The 19,811-nt window shown below is 37.1% G+C and overlaps 1 protein-coding gene and 2 pseudogenes across 1 annotated transcript in view; all 3 read left to right on the plus strand.

The window, feature by feature from the left end:
* The window catches only part of LOC120202754 (TMV resistance protein N-like), a 38,203-nt gene extending 20,958 nt beyond the window's left edge, over nucleotides 1-17,245 (plus strand). The window contains exons 8-10 of the mRNA XM_039203134.1: nucleotides 15,393-16,301; nucleotides 16,386-16,990; nucleotides 17,101-17,245. Of these exons, the coding sequence (XP_039059065.1) occupies nucleotides 15,393-16,301; nucleotides 16,386-16,990; nucleotides 17,101-17,245 (1,659 nt within the window). The remainder of the gene's footprint in view (nucleotides 1-15,392; nucleotides 16,302-16,385; nucleotides 16,991-17,100) is intronic.
* LOC120202850 lies at nucleotides 1,347-5,111 on the plus strand (annotated as a pseudogene).
* A 528-nt stretch (nucleotides 17,246-17,773) lies between the features above and the next one.
* Nucleotides 17,774-19,438, plus strand: LOC120202755 (annotated as a pseudogene).
* Nucleotides 19,439-19,811: the final 373 nt, after the last annotated feature.

The raw sequence follows: 19,811 nt of genomic DNA on the forward strand, positions 1-19,811 counted from the left end.
TCGAGAAAATATGCCTTTGGAATCTTGAAGCAACTCTATCAGCTTTTGTCTCGTTTCATGTCACAAAGTAGTGTCAATCTCGATTTCTTCATGGTGAGATAAGATATGTTTGTCCTCCTTTTTCACCAGCTTCAATAGTTTGTCAGAAACGTCACATTCTACCTCATTTTTGCACTCATATATTTCTACTAAACACAGGCCGCTGCAAAGAAAATTTGGAACGAATATATTTCTACTAAACACATTCTAGCTCAAAATTTATCTCATGATTAAAGTTCAAAAACATTCATGTTATTAATGATTAGGACACCTGCAAAGAAAATTTGGAGCGAATATATACATTTGGAAGAGTAATAGACATTTGTATGGAATAAATGAAATAATAATAAAATATCAAAAACGAAATAAAAGAATATAATGAATGATAAAGAATATGAAAATGTATAAAATGATTGCCACTTGAGAAATGAAGGAAAACATCTTCAATTGCAGAAAAAGTATAATTAACATAGGAGCACTTAACAAAAGATTCCTTAATGCTCGCGGGCAAAAGCATAAGGGTTAATTCCGGGTATTACTCTAAATTTCATCTGAAAACTACAAGATCCTCTGTAGTCCATTTGTTCAGTTCTTCTTCATGGAAACATTGTTAGATTTTAGTGCGATTTTCCCAACCCCAGCATCTTCAGTCATCTTGTTGACATGCAATTCTTGATCTTTCATCCTCTCTTATTCATTAGCTGCTTCCACCAAATTTGGTTCAACATTAATCTTTCATCTTCTCTTATTCATGTTCTTCATGCTTGTTTATCTCTTTCTTCACTCTTGGGATTGGGTAACTCTTAAGTTTGATTTGATGCTCATAATTTAAACAATAATTGTCAAATGTGGGGCTCCATAATTGTGACCCTGCTGAGATTATCCTCCATAGAATCCAACTTTCACTTTGACAAAGTCCAAGTAAACACATCTGCCATTTGCAACAGCCAACAGATGACTGACCATTGAAGTTCATCTCATTTCTGTTTTGAACAATCTGTTGCCAATGGATCATTGGTTTCATTTTCACAACATTTATCCTCAAGTAAAATGGATATAAATATCAATGGTGGGGCTCCATAATTGTGACCCTTCTGAGAGTATCCTCCGTACAATCCGGACTTCATTGAAAAGTCTCCTCTATCATTTTCTTATGCAAGAAATTAATGTTTTCTGAATATATAGGTTGAATAGGATAATGTCAAAGTTGGACAACTGTTTATTTTCAACTCTACCTCTAGTTGATGTACAAATCCTTCTCAAGTACAATATTGCTTCCTCGGTCCTCACTCTTTGGTATCATTAACATGGCTTATTTCCTCTCACTTTTCTCAACTCTCTTCTTCCTCATAGTGTTACCTTCTTCTTCAAAACCCACCTATTTCTTCTTCCCCAGATTCAAACACTTAAATGAACCCACAACTTTACATTAACAGGGGTGTTACAGATTGAACAAAATGGCATTTTACGCTTAACTAATTACACCCCTCGTTTAGTGGGTAAAGCTTTTTATAGCTCTCCATTTCGATTCAAGAACTCTACTAATGGCTCATCCTTTTCATTTTCAACCTCGTTTGTTTTAGCCATAGTTCCCGAGTTTCGACGCTTTGGTGGTCACGGCCTTGCTTTCACAATCACCACTTCTGTAGATCGCAGAGCACCTTCAAATCAGTATCTAGGAATCTTCAACGCGATTGATATGGGTAACTTCTAGAACCATCTTGTTGCAGTTGAGTTCGACACGGTTCAAGATTTTGAGTTTCGAGACCTGGACGACAGCCAGATCGGTATTGACATAAACAGCTTGCACTCAAATGCTTCAGTCTCTGTCAGTTACTACACCCAAGGTGGTTCCACAAAGCAAAATCTTACTCTCAAGAGTGGGAAACTAATCCAAGCTTGGATTGATTACGATTCAATTGAGAACGTCATGAATGTAACGATTGCACCCACTTCTAAAAGACCATCTCCCCTCTATTCTTTTCATGTAGATTTCTCTCCGTTTCTTCACGAGTTTATGTATGTTGGTTTCTCAGCTTCTACAGGCCATGTTCTTGCCAGCTCTCATTATATTTTGGGGTGGAGCTTTAAGATCAATGGACAAGCCCAGGCTCTTGATCTATCGTCGCTGCCTTCATTCCCTGGACCACCAAAAAGCATACAACATTAACAGTTGGTGTCTCAGTTTCATCTGTTGTTGGCATAATTGCTCTTTCCAATGCAGTTTGTCATTATCAAAATCAAGAACACAGAAGTAGTTGAAGATTGGGAGCTGGAGATTGACGAGGCGGTTTCGGTCGAGTTTACAATGGAACACTCGGAAATTCAAACATTTAAGTTGCTGTCAAGCGAGTTTCCCATGAATCAAAGCAAGGTTTACGTGAATTTGTTGCAGAAATTTCTAGTATCAGAAGGCTTCGACATCGGAATTTGGTTCAGCTATTGGGATGGTGCTGGAGAAGAGGCGACCTTCTTCTTGTTTACCATTTCATGGCTAATGGCAGTTTAGGTAAGCTTTTGTTTGATGACCCTATAACTATCCTTAATTGGGACCAAAGATTTAGGATCATAAAGGGTTTAGCTTCTGGTCTTCTCTATTTACACGAAGGATATGAACAAATTGCGATTCATAGGGATTTTAAAGCCAGTGATGTATTATTAGATGATGAGCTGAATGCACGGTTAGGAGATTTCAGCCTTGCAAGATTGTATTGACATGGTTCAAATCCAGGGACAAGTCGAATTGTAGGCACAATGGGATATATAGCACTGGAGCTGCCCAAGACAGGAAAGGCCACAACAAGCTCCGATGTCTATGCTTTTGGTGCACTCTTGCTCGAGGTTGCTTGTGGGAACAGGCCTATTGATCTCAATGATATTTTTTCTGATCCAATATTTTTGGCCAAATATAATCAATCATAATTCAAAGAAAAATATGAATTCAATTAAAATCAAATCATTTCTAATTTTCTCAAATGTGTATTCAATGGCCCCAATGCAATCATAAGTTCTTGTTGCCCTAGGAGGAGTATGCTGATGGTGGTGACATTTTCTTTGACCGGAGCAAAGTAGAAGACGATGGCAGTGAGTATGGCAATACATTATTGTTTTTCAATCTACAATACTACAATTCCGGGAAGAACCACAAAGCGAATCATTAATCTGATATCAAAGGTGAAGCTAATTAGATTTGCTTTGCTTTTGCTGTTTTGTAATTCACCATCATTGTATTATTAGGGAAACCACCGTAGATGCTGGGCATCTTTCTTTTATGATTTCTACACAGTGAGTTGTGAAGTAGCTTCGAAATTTAAGTGCCAATTTGATTTGAATTTCAACCATTTTGAAGGTTTTAATTATGTTTTTTCAGCTGTAGGTACAGGTTGATCATGGCTTGAACTGAACTTACTTCCTTAGGCTTGTAAATTTATTATCAATTCCTCTGGCTGCAATTACTCAGATCACCTTGGAAATCAAAGTTTACCTTTTTTTTTACTCCTATTATTCAACTCGAGGTTTATTAAAATGATTATTCAACTCTTATTATTTCTTTTACTCCTCTATGGATGGAAACAATTACTTACCAAATCATTTAAAGCTCATAAATAGAAGTCTTCTTATCTTAAAATGAATGCTATAAAAAGGAATAATGTGGAGTGGCCGAGTTCTCTGGGTCGGACCAACAACAAGATTTGGTTACCAATTTATGTATGTGATTGGTCATCAAATTACAATTAGGTGGTGAACAAGAATGGTGAAACTTTTGGCTTATTATTTTCACCCACTTCATTATAATAATATCATACTAGTCATCTCTTCCCACCACATGACTCGGTTATAATAATATAGCCCCGAGTATACGCATTGAACTAAAGCGTGGAAAATGCAAATCATAGCCAGTAGCCACATGACTTCGAAAACTTGGACCAATTGACGGGGGATAGAATAGGATAATATCAGAGTTTGAGAACTATTATATCACTGTACTCAAATTACACCGTTCCTCGTTGAGTTATACTCCCTTTCTTATTTTACTCATTGTACTTTTAGTTTTTCTAATTTATTTTGAAAATCCTTGAAGAATCATCTCTATGTTTCTATTCGGATGTGTGGGATACGACGGAGCATAGATAAATTAAGTGTTGGAACAGCCTTGCTATTAGGTATGGAATGCTTTGGGATATTTTCAAATTTGAACTGAATTTTCGTTGTTTTATCCTTGGTTATCAGGATATCCAACAAGATGCTCAATTTGAATGTTAATGCTGTCTCGAAGATGAAAAATTTGAGATTGCTCAAAGTCCTTTGCCTCTCAAATTGTGATGAACTCAAATATCTTCCTAATGAGTTACGGCTCTTAGATTGGATGGGATATCCTTTAAGATTCTTACCTCCAAGCTTCCAACCAGACAACCTGGTTGCACTTCTGCTACCATACAGTCGCATTGAACAACTATGGAGGGGAAATATAGTAAGAACTAATTCATATGATCATTGTTTTTTAACTTATTTTAGGAATATTAACTAAATCTTCTCTAATTTATTATTATTTTCAGCAGCCCCTGTATAAGTTGAAAGTGCTCAACCTCAAAGGGTCCGACAACCTGATCAAGACACCGGACTTTACAACAGCCCCAAATCTGGAAATTTTGATATTGGAAGGTTGTACAAGAATAGTAGATGTTCATCCATCAGTCGGAGTTCTTTCGAGGCTTAAACTTTTGAATTTAAGAAGCTGCACAAGTCTTAGGAATCTTCCAACCAAAATTGGAATAGAATCTCTTGAAACATTAATCCTAAAAGATTGTAGAAACCTTATTAGTCTCCCAAGGAGCATAGGTGGGTGTAAATGTCTAAAAACTCTCGATCTTTCTGGCTGTTATAAGTTGAAAATTTGCCGGAGAATTTGCAGCAAGTAGAGTTGTTGGAAGAGCTCGACTTAAGTGAAACAGCCATAGCAAAACCACCATCCTTCATTTTTCAACTTAAAAATCTTAAAGTTTTGTCTTTGAGTAGGCTCAAGGGACCATCATCTAAGATAGCACCAAATCTAGCTTCTCTTTTCCAGCTATTCCAAAGGATAGAGTCTGTGCCTCTGATGTTACATTCATTGTCAGGTTTGAGATCATTAAGAGAGCTGAAACTAAGGAACTGCAATTTACATGATGGAGATATTCCTAGTGATATTTCTTGTTTATCCTCTCTGGAAAAACTTGACCTTGGCGGAAACAGTTTCATCAGCATACCTGTGATTGGTAGTGAACTTTCCAGGCTTCAATATCTTGGATTGTCAAATTGCAGGGAGCTTAAATCGTTTCCTAAACCTGGTGCTTCTCGAGAATTATTTGCAGCTCCATCAAAGGTTTGCAATGCACCGGATTGGACACAGTTTTCTGGCCTTCACTGCTACAGATTGGTTGAGAATATCAATGCATTAACAATGCTCAAATTCCATCTTAAGGTCGATTTATCATTCTTTCGTATTTACAGAATCTCGTTTTTAAAGAATTATATACTTAGTTACCAAGCAACATAAGTTTTATTTTGCAGCGAGTTCCATATTTAAAAAAAAGTTCTGATGGTGTTATACCTGGAGGTGAAATACCAAAATGGTTCAGCCATCAAACAGTTGACTCTTCAATCAAGATACCACTGCCTAACAATATTCAGAATGATAGTCAATGGATCGGAGTTGTTTTCTGCTCCATTTTTGTCAACGATGATGCTTCAAGGGATGAGGAACTCACATGTGAAGCTGTTATCCATCATAGGAATTCCAGAAAAGATGGTTCTGATGGATCTGTTTGTCGAAGTAGAAATCCTCGACGTGTAACAGGGTGCGGCTGGATTTTTTCTGAAAAATACAACCAGCCCATAATAAAGGATCACATTTATTTCTGTTATTTTTCGCGTGAGAAATTATATCCATTTTCCTCGGAGGATAAATGTGGTGAAAGTGAAACCGAGAATTCATCATCGGATTGGTCAAATAAAGAATTCGATGAACTTCAGTTATCAGTCAAATCCGATGGCTGTCACCCAAGTGTTAAGGTGAAGAAATGTGGGATTCGAATACTGTACGAGAAAGATTTGGAAGATAACAATGAAGACTCCGCTGTAAGTGGATCAATAGCTAATGGTCCCCTTGTAAAGCGAAAACGTAATGTTTACGAAGAGACAGAGGCCGGGTCACAACCAAAAAGGATGGAAAAGTTTTTCAATTTTATGACGGGCCGACCGGGGAAGAATCATTAGTTAGGGTCAATCCTATCCAGACATTTTCAATATTTTAGGATATATATTTTAAAATTAGTTACCTTTTATGTAATTATCAAAATTTACCTTTTTTTAATTTTTATTTTGGTACTTTTGGATGACGAAGGTCGTATGAGGTGGATGGTGTATATTGAGATTCGAGAAGTTTGAAACTTTTAAGGAGATTTCATGACTTTTTTGAGATTCTCGAGAATCTAATCTGATTAATTTGGAGTTCACCAATCATCGTGTATACGACAACCGATGATAGTCAATATGGTAACTCATGATTTGGTTGTAACAATCAATTAATTCGATGACTTAATTGTAACAATCAATTAATCGAGTATCTTAATTGTAAAATACTTGATATTTTAACTAGTGCGGATATCATGTTCGAACCTGAGACCTCTGCGAGTGACAAGTATCCTTTTAACTACTGAGGTCACTTTATTCGTGTCATTGATTTTTATTGGGTGTGAGTCTATATCTTCTCAGCTAGTGATTTTGGGGTTAAAATGCAAACGGGAGTAAAGATTTTGGGTTATTTTTAAAAAATTAATTTTATATAAAAATATTATAAATTTCCTTTCTATATAAATAAATTTCAAAGTATATTATTTATTTGATAGGGTGAATATAAGGTAGTATATATTCAAAAAGTCTCAACCATTTGATAATGAATGCTTATACCCTTGACCACTGAGTTCGCTTGGTTCGTACAATTAAAAAAGTTAATTGTATTACACATCCTCAAATTATAACCTTTATTTTAAATTGATTTCCAAATTTTTAAATACTTTAATTTCATCCCTAAACTATGCCTATCATTTTAAATTAGTCCTTAAAATTTTGAATATTCCAATTTCATTTTCAAACTCTAACCCTCATTCTAAATTGGTCCCCGACCTTTAAATATTCAATATCATCTCAAACTACTGGTATACGTTAATCACATCCCATGCTAATAAAATTAATTTCATATTTGAAAAAAATAGGTTAAATTATGATTAAAATTAATTACATATTTGGATGAATTTGGGAATGAAATTAGAAGATCTAAAAGTTTGAGGACCGATTTAGAATGATGGTCATAATTTGTGGATGACATTCATGATGCTTACGAGCCAGATGAAGGCCTAGTTCCAGTTTGCTTCCATGCGGTTGTCTCTGCTTTTCCTTCCTTGACCTTTTCTATGCAGTTTGAGTTTTCGCTCCTCCACTTTACAGTAGAGCGACTTTTTTTTTGGATAATTCATCAATTTTATTACCCAAAGAAGCATTGAATGCTACAAGAAAGAAAAAACCAATCTCAACACCTTATATACAAACTACATACAAAAAAACATCAGATCGGTTCTAATATAAACCCCATGAAGTACAAAGGTTAGAGTTAACTCTATCAGTCCTATTAAGGTTTTTCCCCCTAAGCTTGATTCCTACAAATTCTTTGATGCAAGTTAGAAGATCATCATTGGCTCGGTGGTATCCTCTAAATATTCTTCTGTTACGCTCCTCCCACAAAAGGTATAAAGAAACACACCATGCAAGCTTAAGGATGGTAGATAAGAGAGACTTTCCTTTCCAAGATCTAGAAGCCCAAACTAGCAATTCCTCCCATGTTGAGCATTGTTTGTTGATGCTGCTGAGAAGTAGAATATTTTCCATAAGAATGAAGCAGTATCGCAGTCAAAGAACATGTGGTTTCTAGATTCCATTTTATCATTACACAGCACGCAATTCCCTTCGGTGATAATTCCCATTCGCATCAGTCGGTCTCGAGTTGGCAGTCTGTCGAGGATTGCCATCCAAGCAATGAGACTGTACTTAGGAATATGTTGTGGGAACCAAATCAGTGAATGCCAGGGAACTTTGATTTCCTTCACCCTAATCTCCTGCCAAATGTCTTTAATAGAGGATGCACCATTCGAAATAGGTGTGGTTGTTGCACTGCGTAATTTGAGGATACAATTGAAACTCCAGCTGAAACTGGCTCTGTTTTCCATTTGCCACATATTTCTACCCTTTATTACATAAGCATGGATCCAAGCAATCCATAATGAACCCTCTCCAGCCAGTAAATTCTTTAAGAGTTTGATCAAGCAAACTTTATTCCAATCTTTTAGGTTTTTCAACCCAAGACCACCCTCAGATTTTAATTGACAGATTTTAGTCCAGCTGACTCTTGCACCCGTAGCAGATTTATCTGAGCCTTTCCAAAAGAACCTAGAGCAAAGTTGTTCAATTTTTCTTATTATGGATTGAGGAAGGGGAAGCTGCCGGCACCAGTAATTAGCAATACTGAACAGGACTGCTCGAACGAGTTCAAGTCTTCCCGCGTAACTCAGATTTTTGCCAGACCATAGAGCGAGCCTAGCTTTAATACTTGCAATGAGGGATTCACAGTCATTTTCAGAGAGTTTGCGAGTTATCAATGGTATTCCAAGGTATCGAACGGGTAAATGACCATAAGTGAACCCTGTAGCTTGCTTGATATGCTCGATGTGACTAAGAGAAATTCCAGCAGTGAAGAACATACATTTTGCAGCATTTAAATCCAGACCAGACATCTCATATAAACTTTCAAGAACAGTAATGACACCAATTAATGATTCAACATTACCCTTACAGAATATCAGTAGGTCATCAGTAGAGCGACTTTAGTTCCAACATGAGAGCTAGAAATATTCTAAGCAAATGGAATATTTAAAAATTTGATGACTAATTTAGAATGAGAATCATAATTTAAAGATTAAATTGAAATATTTAAAAGTTTAAAAATCAATTTAAACCGAGAATTATAATTTAAGACGAGTGATACAAATAATTCAATTTAGAAAGATTATCGTTAATAAGTAAGGTAAGTTTTTCCTTCTATAATAAGATAATGGTTTTTTATTCTAAACTATGTTCGAGGATTATTTCAATCATTTAACTTTTAAAAGTTATGAAAGAGACGTTAAATCATTACTAAATGATCACTATAAAATTATAATAAGTGTAAATTTTCGATATTTCATAATAATTTAATAAAATTTAATAACTATTTTGAAAGTTAAACAACCCAAAAAGATCATTTACGTATAGTTCAGTGACCTATGATATATTTACCCAATAATAATGAAATGAAAAGAAAGTAGCGGTAACGCTCTGAAAAGGCGCGTAAGGTAACGTAACCTGGCTGTTAATATTATTACATTCCTTACCATTGAACGTCCCATGCAAGAAAACACCCTGGCTGTAGAACTTGGATCCAGATGTCACTGAAGAGATTATGCAGGAGAAATTTTCTGAGTTTGGGAAAATTGCCTCCCTGGCTGTAGCAAGGGATGAAAATGGTGCCTCGGGAGGTTTCGGCTTTGTGAACTTCGATTGTCCCGATAATGCCAAGCGGGCAATGGAGTCAATGAAAGGATCAAAACTTGGTAGGCTTTCTTTTACTATGTTTTACCAACTCTTCGTTTTATGCATATCCTGGTCTCGTGCATACTCGAGTTTAAGTAACATAGTTCTAACACTCTTTGCCTTCATTGATGGCATAATTCAATCCAAGTGTGGCCTAACACACTTAGTTTGATGTATGGTTGTCTGCTTGTATTCATTACGTTCAAAGGTTCTATATGTAGCAAGGGCACAAGAAAGCAGAACGCGAACAAATATTGCGTAATCAGTACGAGGAACGACGGAAGGAGAAGATCATGAAATACAATCACCACTTCTGTAGATGGCAGAGCACCTTCAAATCGGAATCTAGGAATCTTCAACGCGACCGATATGGGTAACTTCTCGAACCATCCTGTTGCAGTTGAGTTCGACACTTTTCAAGATTTTGAGTTTCGAGACATGGACGACAGCCATATCGGTATTGACATAAACAGCTTGCACTCAAATGCTTCAGTCTCTGCCAGTTACCACACCCAAGGAGGTTCCACAAAGCAAAATCTTACTCTCAAGAGTGGGAAACTAATCCAAGCTTGGATTGATTACGATTCAGTTGAGAACGTCATGAATGTAACGATTGCACCCACATCTAAAAGACCATCTCCCCTCGTCTTTTCATGTAGATCTCTCGCCGTTTCTTCTCGAGTTTATGTATGTTGGTTTCTCAGCTTCTACAGGCCATGTTCTTGCCAGCTCTCATTATATTTTAGGGTGGAGCTTTAAGATAAATGGACAAGCCCAGGCTCTTGATCTATCGTCGATGCCTTCATTCCCTGGACCACCAAAAAAACATCTGCAGTTGTCATAATTGCTCTTTCCATTGCAGTTTATGTCATTATCAAAATCAAGAACACAGAAGTAGTTGAAGATTGGGAGCTAGAGATTGGCCCACAAAGATACTCCCAACAGTTTCAGTGACAACACTTGGAAATTCAAACACTCAAGTTGCTGTCAAGCGATCAAAGCAAGGTTTACGTGAATTTATTGCAGAAATTTCTAGTATCGGAAGGCTTCGACATCGGAATTTGGTTCAGCTATTTGGATGGTGCAGGAGAAGAGGCGACCTTCTTCTTGTTTACCATTTCATGGCTAATGGCAGTTTAGATAAGTTTTTGTTTGATGACCCTATAACTATCCTGAATTGGGACCAAAGATTTAGGATCATAAAGGGTGTGGCTTCTGGTCTTCTCTATTTACCGGAAGGATATGAACAAATTGCGATTCATAGGGATGTTAAGGCCAGTAATGTATTATTAGATGATGAGCTGAATGCACGGTTAGGAGATTTCAGCTTTGCAAGATTGTATGAACAAGTCGAATTGTAGACACAATGGGATATATAGCACCGGAGCTGCCCAAGACAGGAAAGGCCAGAACAAGCTCCGATGTCTATGCTTTTGGTGCACTCTTGCTCGAGGTTGCTTGTGGGAACAGGCCTATTGATCTCAATGATATTTTTTCTGATCCAATATTTTTGGCCAAATATAATCAATCATAATTCAAAGAAAAATATGAATTCAATTAAAATCAAATCATTTCTAATTTTCTCAAATGTGTATTCAATGGCCCCAATGCAATCATAAGTTCTTGTTGCCCTAGGAGGAGGAGTATGCTGATGGTGGTGACATTTTCTTTGACCGGAGCAAAGTAGAAGACGATGGCAGTGAGTATGGCAATACATTATTGTTTTTCAATCTACAATACTACAATTCCGGGAAGAACCACAAAGCGAATCATTAATCTGATATCAAAGGTGAAGCTAATTAGATTTGCTTTGCTTTTGCTGTTTTGTAATTCACCATCATTGTATTATTAGGGAAACCACCGTAGATGCTGGGCATCTTTCTTTTATGATTTCTACACAGTGAGTTGTGAAGTAGCTTCGAAATTTAAGTGCCAATTTGATTTGAATTTCAACCATTTTGAAGGTTTTAATTATGTTTTTTCAGCTGTAGGTACAGGTTGATCATGGCTTGAACTGAACTTACTTCCTTAGGCTTGTAAATTTATTATCAATTCCTCTGGCTGCAATTACTCAGATCACCTTGGAAATCAAAGTTTACCTTTTTTTTTCCATAAAGAAATGACTGGGTAACTCTTAACTTTGATTTGATTCTCATAATTGAAGCAATGCTTGTCAAATGTTTAATTGACAAGTCTCCCTCTATCATCTTTCTTATACAAGAAATTAATGTTCTCTTAATATATATAGATTGATTGATGTGAAACGTAGAAAGTGGTGGGAAGTAGAGCAGGAAGCATAAGAAGAAACACAGGTCTATTATAATTAAAGGGTTTTGTCCTTTTTCTTTCCCAGTCAGTGGTCGGGAGTCCAGAAGGATCTCTTTGACATTCATTCGTGCAAAATTATGTAATCAACAAACCCAGAAACAGAGAATTTTGACTGATAGATACTACTTCTTTCATCACCTAATCATTTAAGGCAACAGAATACAATAAACAAATATTTATAAAATGTTTTCTAATAAAGTTTTTATATTTTTATCATTTTAATCTGTTTTTAAATAAAAATAGAGATATTAAGTTATCGATTACTTGTCGATTTAATAAAAGTATAATATTAAAAATAGCCCTCGAGGTTTATTAAAATGATTATTCGACTCTTATTATTTCTTTTACTCCTCTATGGATGGAAACAATTACTTACCAAATCATTTAAAGCTCATAAATAGAAGTCTTCTTATCTTAAAATGAATGCTATAAAAAGGAATAATGTGGAGTGGCCGAGTTCTCTGGGTCGGACCAACAACAAGATTTGGTTACCAATTTATGTATGTGATTGGTCATCAAATTACAATTAGGTGGTGAACAAGAATGGTGAAACTTTTGGCTTATTATTTTCACCCACTTCATTATAATAATATCATACTAGTCATCTCTTCCCACCACATGACTCGGTTATAATAATATAGCCCCGAGTATACGCATTGAACTAAACGTGGAAAATGCAAATCATAGCCAGTAGACACATGACTTTGAAAGAAAACTTGGACCAATTAACGGGAGATAGAATAGGATAATATCAGAATTTGAGAACTAATATTTCATGTTGATGGACAAAGCCTTCTCAAATACAAATCAATCTCAAATCTATAACCCAAAAATTTTCCTTCTCATAATTCATCATGTCATTGTTACCTTCAACTTTATCATGTATTTCTAGAAAGAAATACGATGTTTTCTTGAGTTTTAGAGGTGAAGATACCCGCAAAAACTTCACAGATCATCTCTATGATGCTCTAAATCGAAGTGGAATTATCACTTTCAGGGATGATTCAAAGATGGATGCCAGTGAAGAGATCGCACCACAACTCTTCCGAGCCATTCAACAATCGTGGTGCTCAGTAATTGTTTTTTCAGGAACCTATGCCTTTTCAAGTTGGTGCTTGGAGGAGCTTGCTGAGATTGTTAAACAAAAAAACGAGAAAGGACATAAAGTGTTTCCAATTTTCTACGACGTGAATCCATCCGATTTAAGAAAACAGAAAGAAAAAGTTGAAGGAGCATTTACGAAACATGAAGACAGGTACAAGGAAGATAAAGAGAAGATTCTAAGGTGGCGAAATGCTTTGGCTCAAGCGGCTAACATCAAAGGATGGCATTTAAATAACAGGTAAACCATTCTTTTCTTTCCTGTTTTCTTGTTTAATTAATTTAATAATTATAAAAATGAACTGAATTTTATTTCTTTGCAGGCATGAATCCGAGTTTATCGCAGATATTGTTAGAAAAATATCAGCAAAATTATGTCAGACATATCCAACTGTTCATAATGAGTTGGTTGGAATTAGTTCACGCTTGGAGGAGTTGTATTCCAAAATAGAGATTGGGGAAGATGACATCCGTATCATAGGAATTTGCGGAATGGGTGGCCTCGGTAAAACAACTCTCGCAAGAGTTGTATACGACCAAATGTCATCTCATTTTGAAGGTAAATGCTTCATTGCTGACGTTCGAGAAGTTTCAGACAAAGTTGGACTCGTTTCCCTACAGAAACAACTTCTTTTCCAGATCTTGTCTGGTGAAGTCTTCGAATTTTTCAATGTTCATGAAGGGAATGCCATAATTAGGCGCAGATTATCTAACAAAAAAGTCCTTGTTGTGATTGATGACGTGGATAATTTACAGCACTTGAAATGGTTGGTTGGAAGGCATGATTGGTTCGGTTTAGGGAGTAGAATCATTATAACAACAAGAGATGAACACTTGCTCCAATCTTACCGAGTTGATGATGTGTATAAGCCTTCAACATTGAATGACAGCGAGGCACTTCAACTTTTCAGTTTGAAAGCTTTTGATAGTGAGACAGCACCAAATGATGTTTTCATTGAGCTTTCTGAACATGTTGCAAAATATGCCAGTGGTCTCCCCTTAGCTCTTGAAGTCTTGGGTTCTTTCTTGTGCGGTAGATATGTAGCTCAATGGAGAAGCGCAATCCAAAGACTTGAAAAGGATTCTAACAAAGAGATTATTGACAGACTTCGAATTAGCTTTGATGGATTGGAAGAAACGGAGAAGAACATATTTCTAGATATAGCATGCTTCTTCAATGGGGACGAGAAAGATTTTGTAATGAATGTATTGGATGGCTGTGAGTTTTTCCCGGATATTGGAATCGATGTTCTCATTAAGAAGTCTCTACTAACAGTTGACGAAAACAACAAATTGTGGATGCACAACTTACTACAAGAAATGGGAAGAAGAATTGTTCGGGAAAAGTCTATTGAGGAGCCTGGAAAACGTTGTAGATTGTGGGAGGAACAGGATGTATATCATGTGCTAACGAAGAACACTGTAAGTCATTCCAGGGAAATTGCATATTTTATTAATGTTAAAGACAGAAATGATACACAATGTAATTTTTCACAAGTTTTATCACAGAAATTGCCGCATTTTATTTTGTGTTTCTTATGTCTTACTTTTGAATGTTTTTAGGCTACGGAAGCAATTCAAGGCATGATCATTGACAATAAAAGGTAGCAAAACATACATAAACATGCATCCATGTGTCAATTTCATATTCGGTCAAAAGTGACCCTTAAAGTTTTATTATATCACTGTACTCAAATTACACTGTTCCTCATTGAGTTATACTCCCTTTCTTATTTTACTCATTGTACTTTTAGTTTTTCTAATTTATTTTGAAAATCCTTGAAGAATCATCTCTATGTTTCTATTCGGATGTGTGGGATACGACGGAGCATAGATAAATTAAGTGTTGGAACAGCCTTGCTTTTAGGTATGGAATGCTTTGGGATATTTTCAAATTTGAACTGAGTTTTCGTTGTTTTACCCTTGGTTATCAGGATATCCAACAAGATGCTCAATTTGAATGTTAAAGCTGTCTCGAAGATGAAAAAATTGAGATTGCTCAAAGTCCTTTGCCTCTCAAATTGTGATGAACTCAAATATCTTCCTAATGAGTTACGGCTCTTAGATTGGATGGGATATCCTTTAAGGTTCTTACCTCCAAGCTTCCAACCAGACAACCTGGTTGCACTTCTGCTACCATACAGTCGCATTGAACAACTATGGAAGGGAAATACAGTAAGAACTAATTCATATGATCATTGTTTTTTTAACTTATTTTAGGAATATTAACTAAATCTTCTCTAATTTATTATTATTTTAAGCAGCCCCTGTATAAGTTGAAAGTGCTCAACCTCAAAGGGTCCGAAAACCTGATCAAGACACCGGACTTTACAACAGCCCCAAATCTGGAAATTTTGATATTGGAGGGTTGTACAAGAATAGTAGATGCTCATCCATCAGTCGGAGTTCTTTCGAGGCTTAAACTTTTGAATTTAAGAAGCTGCACAAGTCTTAGGAATCTTCCAACCAAAATTGGAATAGAATCTCTTGAAACATTAATCCTAAAAGATTGTACAAACCTTATTAGTCTCCCAAGCAGCATAGGTGGGTGTAAATGTCTAAAAACTCTTGATCTTTCAGGTTGCTATAAAGTTGCAAATTTGCCGGAGAATTTGCAGCAAGTAGAGTTGTTGGAAGAGCTTGACTTAAGTGAAACAGCCATAGCAAAACCACCATCCTTCATTTTTCAACTTAAAAATCTTAAACTTTTGTCTTTGAGTAGGCTCAAGACACCATCATCTAAGTTAGCACCAAATCTACCTTCTCTTTTCCAGGTATTCCAAAGAGGACGGATCGAGTCTGTGCCTCTTATGTTACATTCACTGTCAGGTTTGATTTCGTTAAGAGAGCTGAAACTAAGGAACTGCAATCTTCGTGAAGGAGATATTCCAAGTGACATTCATTGTTTACCCTATTTGGAAAAGCTTGAGCTTGGTGGTAACAATTTCATCAGCGTACCTGTGTCTGTTATTAGATTTCCCAGTCTTCAATATCTTGGATTGTCAAATTGCAGGGAGCTCAAATCGTTTCCTAGTCTTGGTGCTTCTCTAGAACTATTTGCAACTCCATCAAATATTTGCAATGCAGTGGATTTGACACGGTTTAATGGTCTTCACTGCTACAAAATTGTTGAGAATATCAATGCATCAACAATGCTGAAAATCTATCTTAAGGTCGATTTATCATTCTTTGTATTTACAGAATCTCATTCTTGAAGAATTACAGTATTAGTTACCAAACAACATTTTATTTTGCAGATAGTTGCATGTTTAAGAAAAAGTTTTGATGTTGTTATGCCCGGAGGTGAAATCCCAAAATGGTTCAGCCATCAAACAGTTGGCTCTTCAATCAAGATACCATTGCCTAACAATATTCAGAATGATAGTCAATGGATCGGAGTTGCTTTCTGCTGCATTTTTGTCAATGATGATGCTTCAAGGGATGAGGAACTCACATGTGATGCTGTTATCCATCATAGGAATTCTGGACAGGCTGATTCTGATGGATCTGGTTTTCGGGGTACAAATCCTCGACGTGTCTCAGGAGACGGCTGGATTTTTTCTAAAGAATATAACCAGCCCATAATAAAGGACCACCTTTATTGTTGTTTTTTGTTCCGTGACAGATTATATCCATTTTCCTTAGAGGATAAATGTGGTGAAAGTGAAACTGAGAATTCATCAACATTGGATTGCTCAAATCAGGAATTCGATGAACTCCAGTTTTCAGTCACATCCGATGATAGTCACATAAGTGTTAAGGTGAACAAATGTGGGCTTCAAATAGTTTATCAGAAAGATTTGGAAGATATCAATGAAGATTCCGCCGCAGATGGATTAATAGCTGAAGGTCCCCTTATAAAGTGAAGACATAATGTTTATGAGGAGACCGAGGTCGTGATTGCAGACCGTGAGTGCAGCATTATTGCTGCTATTATTGCAGCTGTTATTACTGCATGCATGCTTCATGCAGACTGCCATGCAGGGACAGTGTCACGGGCACATGTGGGGGAGTGCATGCAGGGGAGAGACGCATGGAGTGCAATGCGTCTTCGGGGGGAGGGGATAGACGCATGGAGTGCAATGCGTCTTCGGGGGGAAAGGGGAGGGACACATGAAGTGCAATGCGTCTTTGGGGTGTACTGTAGCAATCTAAATATTCAGAAAACATTAATTTCAAAATAATGCTGTCTCGGAATTATTTCTTCAAATGGGGTGATTGCTACAGTACACCCCAAAGACGCATTGCACTCCATGCGTCTCTCCCCTTTCCCCCCGAAGACGCATTGCACTCCATGCGTCTATCCCCTCCCCCCGAAGACGTATTGCACTCCATGCGTCTCTCCCCTGCATGCACTCCCCCACATGCGCCCGTGACACTGCCCCTGCATGGCAGTCTGCATGCATGCTGCATGCAGTAATAACAGCAGCAATAATAGCAACAATAATGCTAATGTTTTCTGAATATATAGATTGAATAAGATAAATGTCAAAGTTGGACAACTATTTATTTTGAACTCTATCTCTAGTTGATGTACAGAGCCTTCTCAAGTACATTATTGCTTCCTCAGTCCTCACCATTGTTTTCCAGAATTTATATCCTTTTTGATCCAAGTGCCTTGATCTCACTCTTTGGTATCATTAACATGGCTTATGTCCTCTCACTTCTCTCAACTCTCTTCTTCCTCATAGTCTCATCTTCTTCTTCAAAACCCACCGAGTTCTTCTTCCCCGGATTCAGACACATAAGCGACCCCAACTACTTAACATTAACAGGGGTGTCACATATTGAACAAAATGGCATTTTACGCTTAACTAATTACACCCCTCGTTTAGTGGGTAAAGCTTTTTATAGCTCTGCATTTAGATTCAAGAAATCTAGTAATGGCCCATCCTTTTCATTTTCAACCTCGTTTGTTTTGGCCATAGTTCCCGAGTTTCGAAGGTTTGGTGGTCACGGCCTTGCTTTCACAATCACCACTTCTGTAGATCGCAGAGCACCTTCAAATCAGTATCTAGGAATCCTCAACGCAACCGATATGGGTAACTTCTCGAACCATCTTGTTGCAGTTGAGTTCGACACGGTTCAGGATTTTGAGTTTCGAGACATGGAAGACAATAATGTCGGTATTGACATAAACAGCTTGCACTCAAATGCTTCAGTCTCTGCCAGTTACTACACCCAAGGTGGTTCCACAAAACAAAATCCTACTCTCAAGAGTGGGAAACTAATCCAAGCTTGGATTGATTACGATTCAGTTGAGAACGTCATGAATGTAACGATTGCACCCACTTCTAAAAGACCGACATCTCCCCTCTTGTCTTTTCATGAAGATCTCTCGCCGTTTCTTCACGAGTTTATGTATGTTGGTTTCTCAGCTTCTACAGGCCATGTTCATGCCAACTCTCATTATATTTTAGGGTGGAGCTTTAAGATCAATGGACAAGCCAAGGCTCTTGATCTATCGTCGCTGCCTTCATTCCCTGGACCACCAAAAAAAAAATACAACATTAACAGTTGGTGTCTCAGTTTCATCTGCTGTTGTCATAATTGCTCTTTCCATTGCAGTTTATGTCATTATCAAAATCAAGAACACTGAAGTAGTTGAAGATTGGGTGCTGGAGCTTGACATGGCGGTTTTGGTCGAGTTTACAAAGGAACACATGGAAATTCAAACACTCAAGTTGCTGTCAAGTGAGTTTCCCATGAATCAAAGCAAGGTTTACGTGAATTTGTTGCAGAAATTTCTAGTATCGGAAGGCTTCGACATCGGAATTTGGTTCAGCTATTGGGATGGTGCTGGAGAAGAGGCGACCTTCTTCTTGTTTACGATTTCATGGCTAATGGCAGTTTAGGTAAGTTTTTGTTTGATGACCCTATAACTATCCTTAATTGGGACCAAAGATTTAGGATCATAAAGGGTGTGGCTTCTGGTCTTCTCTATTTACACGAAGGATATGAACAAATTGTGATTCATAGGGATGTTAAGGCCAGTAATGTATTATTAGATGATGAGCTGAATGCACGGTTAGGAGATTTCAGCCTTGCAATATTGTATGGACATGGTTCAAATCCAGGGACAAGTCGAATTGTAGGCACAATGGGATATATAGCACCGGATCTGCCCAAGACAGGAAAGGCCACAACAAGCTCCGATGTCTATGCTTTTGGTGCACTCTTGCTCGAGGTTGCTTGTGGACGCAGGCCAATTGATCTCAATGGCCAATATTATGATGGTGAGATGATGATGGTGCTTAAGTTAGGGCTAATTTGTTCAAATGACGTGCCTGCGGCACTGGGTAACTCTTAACTTTGATTTGATTCTCATAATTGAAGTAATGCTTGTCAAATATGGGACTTCATAATCAATGTTTAATTGACAAGTCTCCCTCTATCATTTTTCTTATACAAGAAGTTAATGTTCTCTTAATATATATAGATTGATTGATGTGAAACGTAGAAAGTGATGGGAAGTAGAGCAAGTATGACATGACTCGGTTATGGGGAAAAAATATCAACCATAGAAGCTAGCCCCGAGTATACGCATTGAACTAAAGCGTGGAAAATGCAAATCATAGCCAGTAGCCACATGACTTCGAAAACTTGGACCAATTGACGGGGGATAGAATAGGATAATATCAGAGTTTGAGAACTATTATTTCTTGTTGATGAACAAAGCCTTC

Source organism: Hibiscus syriacus, unplaced genomic scaffold, assembly GCF_006381635.1.
Source record: "Hibiscus syriacus cultivar Baekdansim isolate YM2019G1 unplaced genomic scaffold, ASM638163v2 tig00009009_pilon, whole genome shotgun sequence".
Taxonomy (NCBI): Eukaryota; Viridiplantae; Streptophyta; class Magnoliopsida; order Malvales; family Malvaceae; genus Hibiscus; species Hibiscus syriacus.